Source organism: Vipera berus (assembly GCF_964194415.1).
Source record: "Vipera berus genome assembly, chromosome: 1".
NCBI classification, from domain to species: Eukaryota; Metazoa; Chordata; class Lepidosauria; order Squamata; family Viperidae; genus Vipera; species Vipera berus.
This window is the reverse complement of record NC_138202.1, coordinates 114,641,877-114,654,384: the sequence shown is the minus strand read 5'-3', so window position 1 is coordinate 114,654,384 and position 12,508 is coordinate 114,641,877. Positions and strand designations below refer to the sequence as shown.

Below are 12,508 nucleotides of genomic sequence, written 5' to 3'. Positions count from 1 at the left end.
TTTCTCTTTTGCAGTAGAAGGAAGCATTAACATTGAACCTTAACTTTTTTACTTTTCCATAATATAATAAACTAGCCATTTCTATAACAACAAATGAATCTAATCAGTAAAACCCAAAATCCCCCCCCTTTTTTAGTCATCAGTTTTTTCACATCTTGCTAAGCACTGGTGGTACTGATATATTGTCATGTCCTAAAAGTGGTACAATCTGTGAAAACGTTGAAAAGCCCTGCACTACACCATGCTGGCTCAGGAATTCTGGAAGTTGAAGTCCACAGCTCATAAAAGGACCATAGTTCCCCACCCTTGCTGTAAAAGGTGATCCAGTTGCCAAGCACCCAAAATGTGATTACGTCATCATGGGTGTTGGTCACATACCTTTGGGAGAAGGGCTGCTGTGACTCTGAATAGTCTAGGTCATTTAACATGTTGGCCTCTGCTTTTCTAGTCTGTCTGTCTGTCTGTCCATCCATCCATCTGTCCATCCATCCAGTGATGGTGAACCATTTAGACACTGAGTGCCCCAAACTGCCCACCTCCCTCTCCACCACCCTCCACCCTCACCCTACCCGCCCCACTCCGCCCAACACACCCCTGTTCACCACCACTGTATCCATCCATCCCTCCATGAAGAATATTTGGGCTGTGGATTGGGAGGATAGCATGAGATTCTTTTTCAAGATAATTTATTTATGTATTCATCAAATGTACATGGACGTCAAACTCATGAAAACTGACTGTTTTATAATGTTGTTATATGCCACTCAATCAATAGATAAAAACTATTATTATTAAAATGATTTTAAAATCACAAAGGCTAAGAGAGAACAGCAGGTGTTCATAACAACGGAGCCATCCCAATTCCTCGCTGGTATTTATTTTATTCCTGGTAATAAGCTTTGTGCCAGACCTTTCCTGATTCCTTCAGGGAGCTGCAGAGGGAAAGAGAACAGGGGACACATTCACCAAAAGCACATTTTCACAGCAGTGAGTTCTTTCCCGCCACTGTCCACTTGAGATATTCTCTTGCCCCACTGATCTCCCCATGACGAAATGCCTGCAAATGGACTTTCCTGGGGCTCGTACTTACCGCACTACATCTGCAAAAGCAGTGATCATGGGCTTGCACTCATACTTAATGTTATGCTTGGCACACAGGGATTTCACCAGGGGAGCCACCTTGTAAAAATTGTGACGAGGCATGGTTGGAAAAAGACTGTGGAAAGAGAGGAAAAACTGTCAAGAGGACAAGGTAGAAGATACTTCTGTAATATGGATCCTGCTGTCATTACTGCCCTTCCCATCTCAGGGCATACAGGCAGGTTCATACAAGAGATAATCTTTCACCTGCCTGGTTCCCAAAGAGTTTTGGACAGGGATGAACCAGCTAAAGTTCTTTGGATTATTGCTGAACCACGATCCTTCCTAATGAGACCCTTTGTATTAGGAGCTGCAGTTCAGCAGAATTGTGGAGGTGCTCACAGGTTTTAAGAATTTTGAAGGTTAAAAAAACCCCAGCATTAGACTTGGTCCAGAAATGAATTATAATTATCAACCATTTGATCTGCTATTAAACTTGAAGTAAGATATGAAAAGCCCAGCTCTAGACATCAGTTTCATTGTTGTATTTTGTATGAAATACTGCTTCTATGCATTTTTACATGATAGGTCACAAAGTCTAGTCTGGAATGGCCACAGCATGTATAACTGGGAAAAGATCTGCCTTCTTTAGACATAGCCAAAACTCTTGGCCATCGCCATTGTTTGCATTAAAACTTGAGCCATAACATACACCTAGTGCTTAGTGGGGATAAAAGCTGTACAAAACCTGCATTATAAACTGTACAATTTTCCCATATAGCTTGTACTTACTGATGTTCAATCTGGAAATTTAAGTGCCCAGTGTACCAGTCATTGAATAGAGATTGATCCACATTACATGTTGCTGTGAGCTAAGGGAGAAATTAAAACATGTAGAGTTTCAATGACTTCCTTCATGTTTCTTCCTAGTTTCTACCAACAGCACAGTAATTCTATCAATTTACAGTATTATAGACCTTCATTCATTTCCAGATGTTTTTTACATTTATAGTATGGTCACTGCCCAGAAAGACATTAGAAATATTTCTGAATCCAGGCCAGGCAATCCAGGCCAACTATTCCACTGATGCTATATGCGTGGGATGAAATCCAAAATGAAGTTGACTTCTCTGAGAGCCATCCTTACTGAACTATTTCTTTAGAAGTAAACATGAAAATATTATGTGATTACTTCTGTGAAAGTTAGAACATTAGTTAGGATCAAGGACAGTAGCATCCAATTCTCCAGCCATTAGCAAACACATTGAGATCACTTCCACGATTTTGGAATATATTCAAAATAATATTTAATATAAAACTTTTCATAAAACTACTTTTATGGGCTTTAATTTTATTCCAAACAGAAATCAAAACTGGGTATAACAAAATCATATGAATTAATGTACCCCTTAATTTTAATAAAAATAATAATATAAACATGCATTAGCAGTTAACAACTTCCCACCCCCAGGAGTTATATCATGCTACTATAAACATAAAACAAAACAAAACAGAAATTAGAACAGGAAAACTGTGTATGAATAAACCAACTTTAGAGCTACCTTAAGAACTGGAAGTAAGCCCCATAAAGAAAAGGTGGAATCCAAATGAAATATATACATGGCTAACACAAGGTTGTTGAAACAATAATTATATAATAAAGAATGGCACTAGTTTATATTTGGAGGACCTACAAGATGATATACAACTAGCCATGATTTACTGTTAAAAAAAGATAGAACACCTGTCTTCATCATCTCTTATTCTCATTTTGTAATAGGTCAGAAGCCATCTGTTATTAAATGTTACAACATTATATGCTGTTTCTCTTGTTGACTTACATCACTGTGATCAGGTTTCAGGTGTCATGTTTAAATTGCTTAATGCTTGCCAGAGGACAGTTCATATAATCTGTTCATTTAGACTCATCCCTTAATTACCTTGCCTAAACCACAGTGTGAAATTTTAGTGTTACAGACATAGAATGTATCCTACACAATCTCCAGTCCCATAATATTTGTTGCAAAGCCCTAAAGGAAAAGGGCAGCGAGAAAGTATGAAAAAATGCTTTAAAAAAATCATTGGGTTGTTTTTCCCCCCACATGTACACAGTCATTCTACATTCTCAAGGGCTGCCCTTGAGGACCACTCGGAGGCTTCAGCTGGTGCAGAATGCAGCCGCGCGAGTTCTGATGGGGGTTTCCCGATACTCCCACGTAACACCTCTGCTCCGCGTGCTGCATTGGCTTCCAGTTGCCCTCCGGGTGAGATTCAAGGTGCTGGTGATGAACTATAAAGCCCTAAATGGCTTGGGTCCGGGATATTTGAGGGAACACCTGCTGCCGGCATCAAGCTCCCTTCGTCCTGTGCGCTCCCACAGGGAGGGCCTTCTCAGGGTACCGCCGGCAAAAGATTGCTGGCGGGTAACACCCAGGGGGAGGGCCTTCTCTGTTGGTGCGCCTGCCCTTTGGAACCAGCTGCCCGTAGAACTCAGGACTGCCCCTGACCTTCGTTCATTCCGCTGGGACCTGAAGACCTGGCTCTTTGAGCTTTCCAGCCAGGACTGAGAATTTTAATTGTAATTTTATTTTAATTGGGTTTTAATTGGAGTTTAATAGGGGTTTTATTTTATTCAAGGACTAAATTTAATTATTTTAATTGTTCTTAACTTTTGTAATTTGCATTGTTATTTTAAATTCCTTGTGAACCACCCTGAGTCCTACGGGAGAAGGGCGGTATATAAGTCCAATAAACATAAACATAAACATTCTCTGGGGAGATTGCTGGAGATTGCTCCACCAGGAGCATTAGATTTCCTCCAATATGTTCTTCTCTACAATATCAAGAGAAAATGGCAGTGTTTCCTCCCTCACCATCAATGTTTGGCCACTCCTATCTGGAAACAATATGTATGGCTCTATGTTCTCATTCTGTAGATCAGGGGTGTCAAACTTGCAACATCACATGACATGTCACGAAATATCATGACTTTTTCTTCATTGCTAGCAATGGGGTGGGCATGGTTTCAGCATGACGCATCTGGCCCGCAGGCCAGCAGTTTCACACTCCTGCTGTAGATCAATGGTTCTTACAAAGTTAATTTTCGATGCCACTGAAAATCTGGTTCATAACCACAAAAAGAACAATTATGTGAATTGGAGTAGAAAAAGGGCATCACTGAGCAATTGTGGTTTTCCCAGAAACTGCAATATGAGAGAGATTTCTAGCTGCCACCACAGGCATTCCATTTGCATTACTTGCTCTTTATAAGACCATGTTCCCATGAAGATAAGGGCATGAAATATTTGAGAAAATAGCAGCATAATCTGCCCCTGTGTTTCAGAACTAAGGAACCAACATTTGTGAATAAAAGATTATCCAAAGAAAGGAAACTTCCCCTTTAAATAGAAACTATCTCACCTGGGCAGAGAACCAATCTAAATTCTGATCATAGTCAATATTCATTGGAATGTGATTCATCTGTGAGACCCAGATAAACCATGCAGCTTCTAAATACCTGTGTAGACATACAAGCAGTAACAATAGTCATTCAAACAAATTCTTTAAACAGTTTATTCACTAGTAAAAACTACTTTGCTTTTATTAGCCAAAAGCATGACATAATAGTTACTATTACCATGTCATTGCCTTAACAGACTATATGGAAAAGTAAATTTTTATAGGTAAAAGCAGGGAATTAAAGCTATGGTGTTTTATAACAATCTTGTATTATATTATATTTATATTTATTAAATTTTTATACCGCCCTTCTCCCGAAGGACTCAGGGTGGTGTACAGGGCAATAAATATCAAAATACAAAATACAAAAGTTAAAAAAGTTTAAATAATTATGCTCGATATAATACAATAGTTAAAAGCTATGTTAAAACCCAAACCCAAACCCCGAACCCATCAGACCAGGCCGGCTTGTTCAAATAAATAGGTTTTTAGATCGCGTCGGAAGGAGCGAAGGTCAGGGGCCATCCGGAGCTCAACCGGCAAGCGGTTGCACAGGTCTGGCACGCCCACAGAGAACGCCCTCCCCCTGGGGGCCACCAGTCGACATTCTCTGATCGGAGGCACCCTGAGGAGGCCCTCTCTGTGGGAGCGCACTGGACGGAGGGAGGTTGACACCGGCAACAGGTGCTGCCATAGGTAATCCGGACCCATGCCATGTAGGGCTTTATAGGTCATCACCAGCACCTTGAATCTCACCCGGAGGGCAACTGGAAGCCAATGCAGCTCACGGAGCAGAGGTGTAACATGGGAGTATCGGGAGACCCCCAACACAACTCGTGCGGCTGCATTCTGCACCAGTTGAAGCCTCCGAGTGGTCCTCAAGGGCAGCCCCATGTAGAGAGCATTGCAGTAGTCTAAACGAGAGGTCACGAGCGCATGAGTGACTGTACGCAAGGCATCCCGGTCCAGATAGGGCCGCCACTGGTGCACCAGGCGAACCTGGGTGAAGGCCCCCCTAGTCACAGCTCCTATATGATCTTCTAAGGAGAGCTGTGAATCTAGGAGGACCCCCAAGTTGCGAGCCCTATCTACGGGGGGTAATAACTCACCCCCCATAGTAAGAGATGGAATAATCTGAATTTCCCGAGATGCCGGCATGTACAGCCACTCAGTCTTGTCAGGGTTGAGCTGAAGCCTGTTCCTCCCCATCCAGACCCGGACCGCCTCCAGGCAACGGGACATCATGTCGAGGGCATCACTGGGGTGGTTTGGGGTTGAAATGAAAAGCTGAGTATCATCAGCATACTGATGATACCCAACTGCAAAACCACGAATGATCTCACCCAGAGGCTTCATATAGATGTTGAACAGGAGGGGCGAGAGGACCGATCTCTGAGGAACTCCACAAACGAGAGGCCTCAAGGTCGACCTCTGCCCCCCTGCCAACACCGACTGTGAACGTCCCAGAAGGTAGGAGAACAACCACTGAAGAACTGTGCCTCCCACTCCCAACCCCCTGAGACGCCGCAGCAAGATACCTGGTCGATGGTATCAAAAGCCGCTGAGAGGTCTAAAAGGACTAGGACAGAGGAACAACCCCTGTCCCGAGCCCGCCAGAGATCATTCACCAGCGCGACCAATGCCGTCTCCGTGCTGTACCTGGGCCTGAAACCCGATTGGTACGGGTCCAGATAATCAGCTTCCTCCAAGAACAAAGGGAGCTGATGCGCCACCACGCTCTCAACAACCTTCGCGAGAGAGCGAAGGTTGGAGACCGGACGAAAGTTATTTAATACAGCTGGGTCCAGGGCAGGCTTCTTGAGGAGGGGTCTCACCACTGCCTCCTTCAAGGCAGCGGGAAAACTACCCTCACTCAAGGAAGCAGTTATCACTGCCTGGAGCCAGCCTCGTGTCCCATCCCGGGCCGCATAAACCAGCCAGGAGGAGCACTGGTCCAATAAACACGTGGTGGAGCTCAGCTTCCCCATGATCTTGTCCACATCTTCAGGAGTCACAGGATCGAACTCCTCCCAGATAACATTGACAAGACTGCCCATGTCCTCGTCATCAGACTCTGCGCAGTCGGAGTCCAAACCGAGATAGATTAATCTATCACACTTTAAGCCCTCATATCCAGTTAGATGTTTTCGGTATTCTAAAGCTGTGTAAACTCACATTCTTCAGAGTTCTCAGTTAAGCAAGTAGTATTATTCATTACATGATGAACTGCCCACATGTGGATTACCCATTGGGCAGGAAAGGTAGATAAAAGTGCTTAAATTCGGCTTAGTTTCTAAAGAAGGGGCAAAGATTTCACAACTCCTTTTCCACCATCTCTCTTCCCATTTGCAAATAATTCTCAATATATTTTAAAACCAGCCTGATTTCTCCACTGTGTTCTCACTATCAATTGATCAAAACACTTTTAGCTCAATGTTAATTATATATTTGCAAGTTTGGATTCCACACATTTCACCCTGAGCCGATTGTTGCTCAGTTTGAACTGGCCAACAGCTAACACCAAGAATCCCAGCCACTAAACATCAATTCTTCTGGCTTGAATATCACTAGGGGTATTGTCTCCAGAGCTTTTAGTGGGCATATGAGTTACAAACACCGCCTTCCTCTAACCTGACAGAAAATCTCAAAGAGGTTTCTAGTCCTTCCCCATGCACCACTAGGCATTTTGCAGCACGTATATGTGTGTTTGTCAGTTTGTTAAGGAAACAATCTTTCAAGTAGATTGCTAGCCAGATTGTAACAGAGGACTGATTTATGAAAATGTTAAAGAAACCTAAAAATCATTCATTTCCCTGGTGCAGGATCAGCCTTAAGGCTAATTGATCCAACAAGTTCTGAGATGGTTTTAAGGGCTGCAAAATGGCATGACAGCAAAACTGCCTTTGAAGCCTTTTGCCTTGAGATACACAAGATAGGAGACGGGTTGTATATGCATATGGAAGCAGCTCCCCAAAGGCCCTCATTCCTTGGATAAAGCCACTGAGATGCAGTTTTTATCCAACTATGAATTGCAGGACAAATAAATAATGTTTTTTTTCCTGAGACTAAGAAGTACCAGGCCAATCTTTAAAGAAATTTCTACTCCTCTACCAACCTGTCAAACTCGCGACATCACGTGATGTCACGCAACATATCGGGATAGTTTTGCCATTGCCAGCAATGGGGTGGGCACGGCCTCCGCGTGATGGAGCCAGCCTATGGGCCGGCAATTTGACACCCCTCTGGTAATTAGTAAAGTACATTTGAGACATAGTTGGAGGCTGTAAAAGTTTTGGTAAGTAATAGTTTGATAATTGATGATAACCAAACAATAACAGGACTTTGCTCAATATCATTGTGGTGGGCTATGCTCCTTTTAATGGTGAGCTATGTTCTTTTTATTTTTCATTTACTTTCATTTTTATATGTTATAAACTAGTTTGAGGTGAGGTTGAGGAAGGATGACATATCATTTTTTAAGTTAAAAAGCCCAAACAATATAGACATAGACATAAGCTGACTTTGTAATAATGCCGCTTTGGGTGTGTGTGAAAACCCTAATAAGCAGGCATATACATAGAATGAAGGCTACTGCTAAGCTTGTAAGCCGCCCTGAGTCTTCGGAGAAGGGCGGGATATAAATGGAATTAAAATAAAAATAAATAAAATTAGAGTAGAGTAACTACATGGGTCCGGAGTACCTTAGGAATCACCTGCTGTCAGCGTCAACGTCCCTCTGTCCAGTGCGCTCCCACAGAGAGGGCCTCCTAAGGGTTCTGCCATTCGGAGAATGCCATCTGATGGCTCCCAGAGGGAGGGCGTTCTCTGTGGGCGCGCCTGACCTATGGAACCGTTTACCGGTTGAGCTCCGGATGGCTCTCGACCTTCGCTCCTTCCGTCGCGACCTAAAAACATATCTCTTTGAGCAATCCGGTCTGGTCTGACGGGTTCTGTTGTAATTATTGTTTTAAGGAAACTATCTTCTGCATTTGGGCAAAATTAGGGCTTAATTTGTTTTCAATATCTGTATTTGTGCATTCTGTTATTTATGTCACTGTTAACCGCCTTCCCTTGCAGGGTCGAGCCGAGGAGGTTAGTCGATTTCTGTCAGACAAAATTGCTCGGATCCGGACTGGTCTGGACTCCAACTGGGCAGAGTCTGACGATGAGGATACGGGCAGCCTTGTCGATGTAATCTGGGAAGAGTTCGACCCTGTGACTCCTGAAGAAGTGGACAAGATCATGGGGAAGCTGAGCTCCACCATGTGTTTGTTGGACCCGTGTCCCTCCTGGCTGACTTATGCAGCCCGGGATGGGACACGAGGCTGGCTCCAGGCAGTGATTACTGCCTCTTTGAGTGAGTGTAGCTTTCCCGCTGCCTTGAAGGAGGCAGTGGTGAGACCCCTCCTCAAGAAGCCTGCCTTGGACCCAGCAATATTAAACAACTTTTGTCCGGTCTCCAACCTTCGCTTTCTGGCAAAGGTTGTTGAGAGCGTGGTGGTGCAACAGCTCCCTTTGTTCTTGGATGAAGCTGATTATCTAGACCTGTACCAATCGGGTTTCAGGCCCGGGTACAGCACGGAGACGGCATTGGTCGCGCTGGTGAATGATCTCTGGCGGGCTCGGGACAGGGGTTGCTCCTCTGTCCTAGTCCTTTTAGACCTCTCAGCGGCTTTTGATACCATCGACCATGGTATCCTGCTGCGACGTCTCAGGGGGTTAGGAGTGGGAGGCACAGTTCTCCAGTGCTTCTCCTCCTACCTTCTGGGACGCTCGCAGTCGGTGTTGGCAGGGGGGCAGAGATCGACCTTGAGACCTCTCATTTGTGGAGTTCCTCAGGGATCGGTTCTCTCGCCCCTCCTGTTCAACATCTATATGAAGCCACTGGGTGAGATCATTCGTGGTTTTGGAGTTGGGTATCATCAATATGCTGATGATACCCAGCTTTTTATTTCGACCCCAAACCACCCCAGTGATTCCCTCGACATGATGTCCCGCTGCCTGGAGGCGGTCCGGGTCTGGATGGGGAGGAACAGGCTTCGACTCAACCCTGACAAGACTGAGTGGCTGTTCATGCCGGCATCCCAGGAAATTCCGATTATCCCATCTCTGGCCATGGGGGGTGAGCTATTACCCCCCGTAGATAGGGCACGCAACTTGGAGGTCCTTCTAGATTCACAGCTCTCTTTAGAAGAGCATATTGGAGCTGTGACTAGGGGGGCCTTTGCCCAGGTTCGCCTGGTGCGCTAGTTGCGACCCTATCTAGACCGGGATGCCTTGCGTACAGTCACTCATGCGCCCGTGACTTCTCGTCTAGACTACTGTAATGCTCTCTACATGGGGCTGCCCTTGAAGTCCACTCGGAGGCTCCAACTGGTGCAGAATGCAGCCGCGCAAGTTGTGTTGGGGGTTTCCCGATACTCCCATGTTACACCTTTGCTCCGCGAGCTGCATTGGCTGCCGGTTGCCCTCCGGGTGAGATTCAAGGTGTTAGTAATGACTTACAAAGCCCTATATGGCATGGGTCTGGATTACCTATGGCAACACCTGCGGCCGGCGTCAACCTCCCTCCGTCCAGTGCGCTCCCACAGAGAGGGCCTCCTCAGGGTGCCTCCGATCAAAGAATGTCGATTGGTGGCCCCCAGGGGGAGAGCATTCTCTGTGGGCGCGCCAGACCTATGGAACCGCTTGCCGGTTGAGCTCCGGATGGCCCCTGGCCTTCGCTTCTTCCGACGCGATCTAAAAACGTATCTATTTGAGCAATCTGACCTGGTCTGATGGGTTAGGGTTGGGGTTTTAATATGTCTTAATTATTGTTTTAACCTTGGGCATTTATTTAATTGCTTTTAACTTTTGTATCCTGTTTTGTATTTATTGTCCTGTGCACTGCCCTGAGTCCTTCGGGAGAAGGGCGGTATAAAAATATAATAAATAAAATAAATAAATAAATTACATGTTGCCCTTTGGTGGCATGCACCTTGTGGAAGATTTGTATTGCGTCTCTCAAATCTATGTTAAGTAACTACATCCATAGCAAATAAAAGCCTTATGATTATAATAGGACTTGCTCTTGTGTAGAAACCATTGTGTCATGTGAAAAGAACAGTAATAGTGTATACTAATTTTAACATGTGTTTATTTGTTTTATATCCCCATATTAAGTCAACAAGAAATGGAGTGCTCATTGGGGTTTTTTGGCTATGTACAAAGCTATGTACATATTGAAGGTCTCCTTTTGGCTTCACAGTGTTTAAAAGCATCATTTGGGTGATAGCAGCAGGGTAGAGTTTTACATTATTATTATTACCTGGCTAACCAGTAGTAAACCATAAAGCTCTTAAATCCCATTAAAGGAATATACATGAGGCAGACACGGAAGTTAAAGAAAAGATTGATAAACAGCTCCTGTCAAAGAAAAAGAGTGTTAAATAAGCACAACAGTAACAACAGGTGGATCATTATTATGAGTTGCTCTGTTAATTTCAGATTAATTAGCTGCAAAGTGGCAAATAGAGAGGCTAAAGGCTATAATGCAATAAATGCAGAGTAATAGGCAATCTGCAGTGTAGTGCTGAAGGACTTTCAGGGTCTCTTCATTTGTGCATGTAGCAAAACTCCCACAATGGTGAAAAAGTGACTTCCATCTAGCTTATGAGTAGATTTTAGAGGGATATTGTTATTGATCTTAGTGTTGGTACTTTGTATATAGTTATGTTAAAGGGGAGTTAAAGCACATTATGAATTTGGTTAATTGAATATTATGCAAATTTATTATTTAGAATATGATTATTATAACTATAATCCTGTATTTAGCTCTGGGAAGTGGGGGGGGGAGTGGGCGGGTTTGGGGTGGGGGGGATTTGGGGATATATTGTAAAATCCTGTTTTTGTAAAACTCTTTAATAAAAAAAATGGTGAAAAAGTGAGGATGGAACATAACTAGACTCACTTCTACAAAAACCTTGCTTTACATCAAAATGGAAAGAATTGCTGTAGGACAGAAGTGGAATTCTTGAAGCTACTAAAGGTCTCCATTTCTTTTGCAGTGGCTGAGAATTGCAATGGATAGTGACATGACTCAACCTGAGTAGAGTTATTTTTGCACCCTTGGGGAGGACTTACGTTTTCTGCCCACTATTTATTTATTTATTTATTAATGGGACTTATATCCCACCCTATCTCATATATCTAACTGTGGAGCATTGCTGTTGTTATTATTATTAAACTGTATCTGTACTCCCCATATCAGTGCCCCAGATAATCTCTCCCCCATCACTCTGCAAATGCAGCACAATATCCATAGCAGTTAGGAATGCAATCTCCAGGCAATCTCTTCCTCTGCTGCTCATCACTTTCTGCTCCACTGTTGACACTTCCACTGCCTGGAGGAGTGCGTGCTTGTTTTCTGATTTTCAACTTGATTTGGAAAAGATTCACAGTCTTGGAGATAACTTCACTAATGTCTGAGGTAACCCAATGGAACAGGCTAATTGTTAACATCAGGGTAGATACTGTGGTCAGCTCTTTGCAGCTGTGACAAGCATTCCTTGGCTTTCATTGTACAATTTGCCTACAAATTGACTTACCAACCATTTTCTTCTTTTAAACACATGGCGATAAGGAGTCAATTGGATGCCAACCGTAAATAACAATGGTGCGAAAACTAATATAAAAATGCAAAAGGAGAATACAGAAATGATTGTGTGACTAAAATACATATATATCCTAGAAGAAAAAAAACAGCATCTGCCTTTGAATCCGCCCTGAGTCCTTCGGGAGAAGGGTGGTATAGAAATTCAATTAAATAAAATCCCATTTGCCATTAAATCAACCACCTTGATCCCTGACCTATGGCCCCACTGCTCATCAGGGCATTTCTGTAGTGACTGAGTTAAAGTTCTGATGTAGAGGGAACAGGGAATGGCCTTGAAAGCCAGGAGGAAGAGTTGCTATCAAGGCAATGAGCCCT

The 12,508-nt window shown here is 43.7% G+C and overlaps 1 protein-coding gene across 1 annotated transcript in view; it reads right to left on the bottom strand.

Annotated features, from left to right (window-relative positions):
• Window positions 1-880: 880 nt before the first annotated feature.
• Window positions 881-12,508, bottom strand: part of LOC308661071 (acyl-CoA (8-3)-desaturase-like) — a gene marked incomplete at both ends in the record, with an annotated part of 33,300 nt that continues 21,672 nt past the window's right edge. The window contains 6 exons of the mRNA XM_081315799.1: window positions 881-932; window positions 1,091-1,216; window positions 1,873-1,952; window positions 4,501-4,597; window positions 10,847-10,944; window positions 12,126-12,202. Coding sequence (XP_081171925.1) covers window positions 881-932; window positions 1,091-1,216; window positions 1,873-1,952; window positions 4,501-4,597; window positions 10,847-10,944; window positions 12,126-12,202 — 530 coding nt within the window. The remainder of the gene's footprint in view (window positions 933-1,090; window positions 1,217-1,872; window positions 1,953-4,500; window positions 4,598-10,846; window positions 10,945-12,125; window positions 12,203-12,508) is intronic.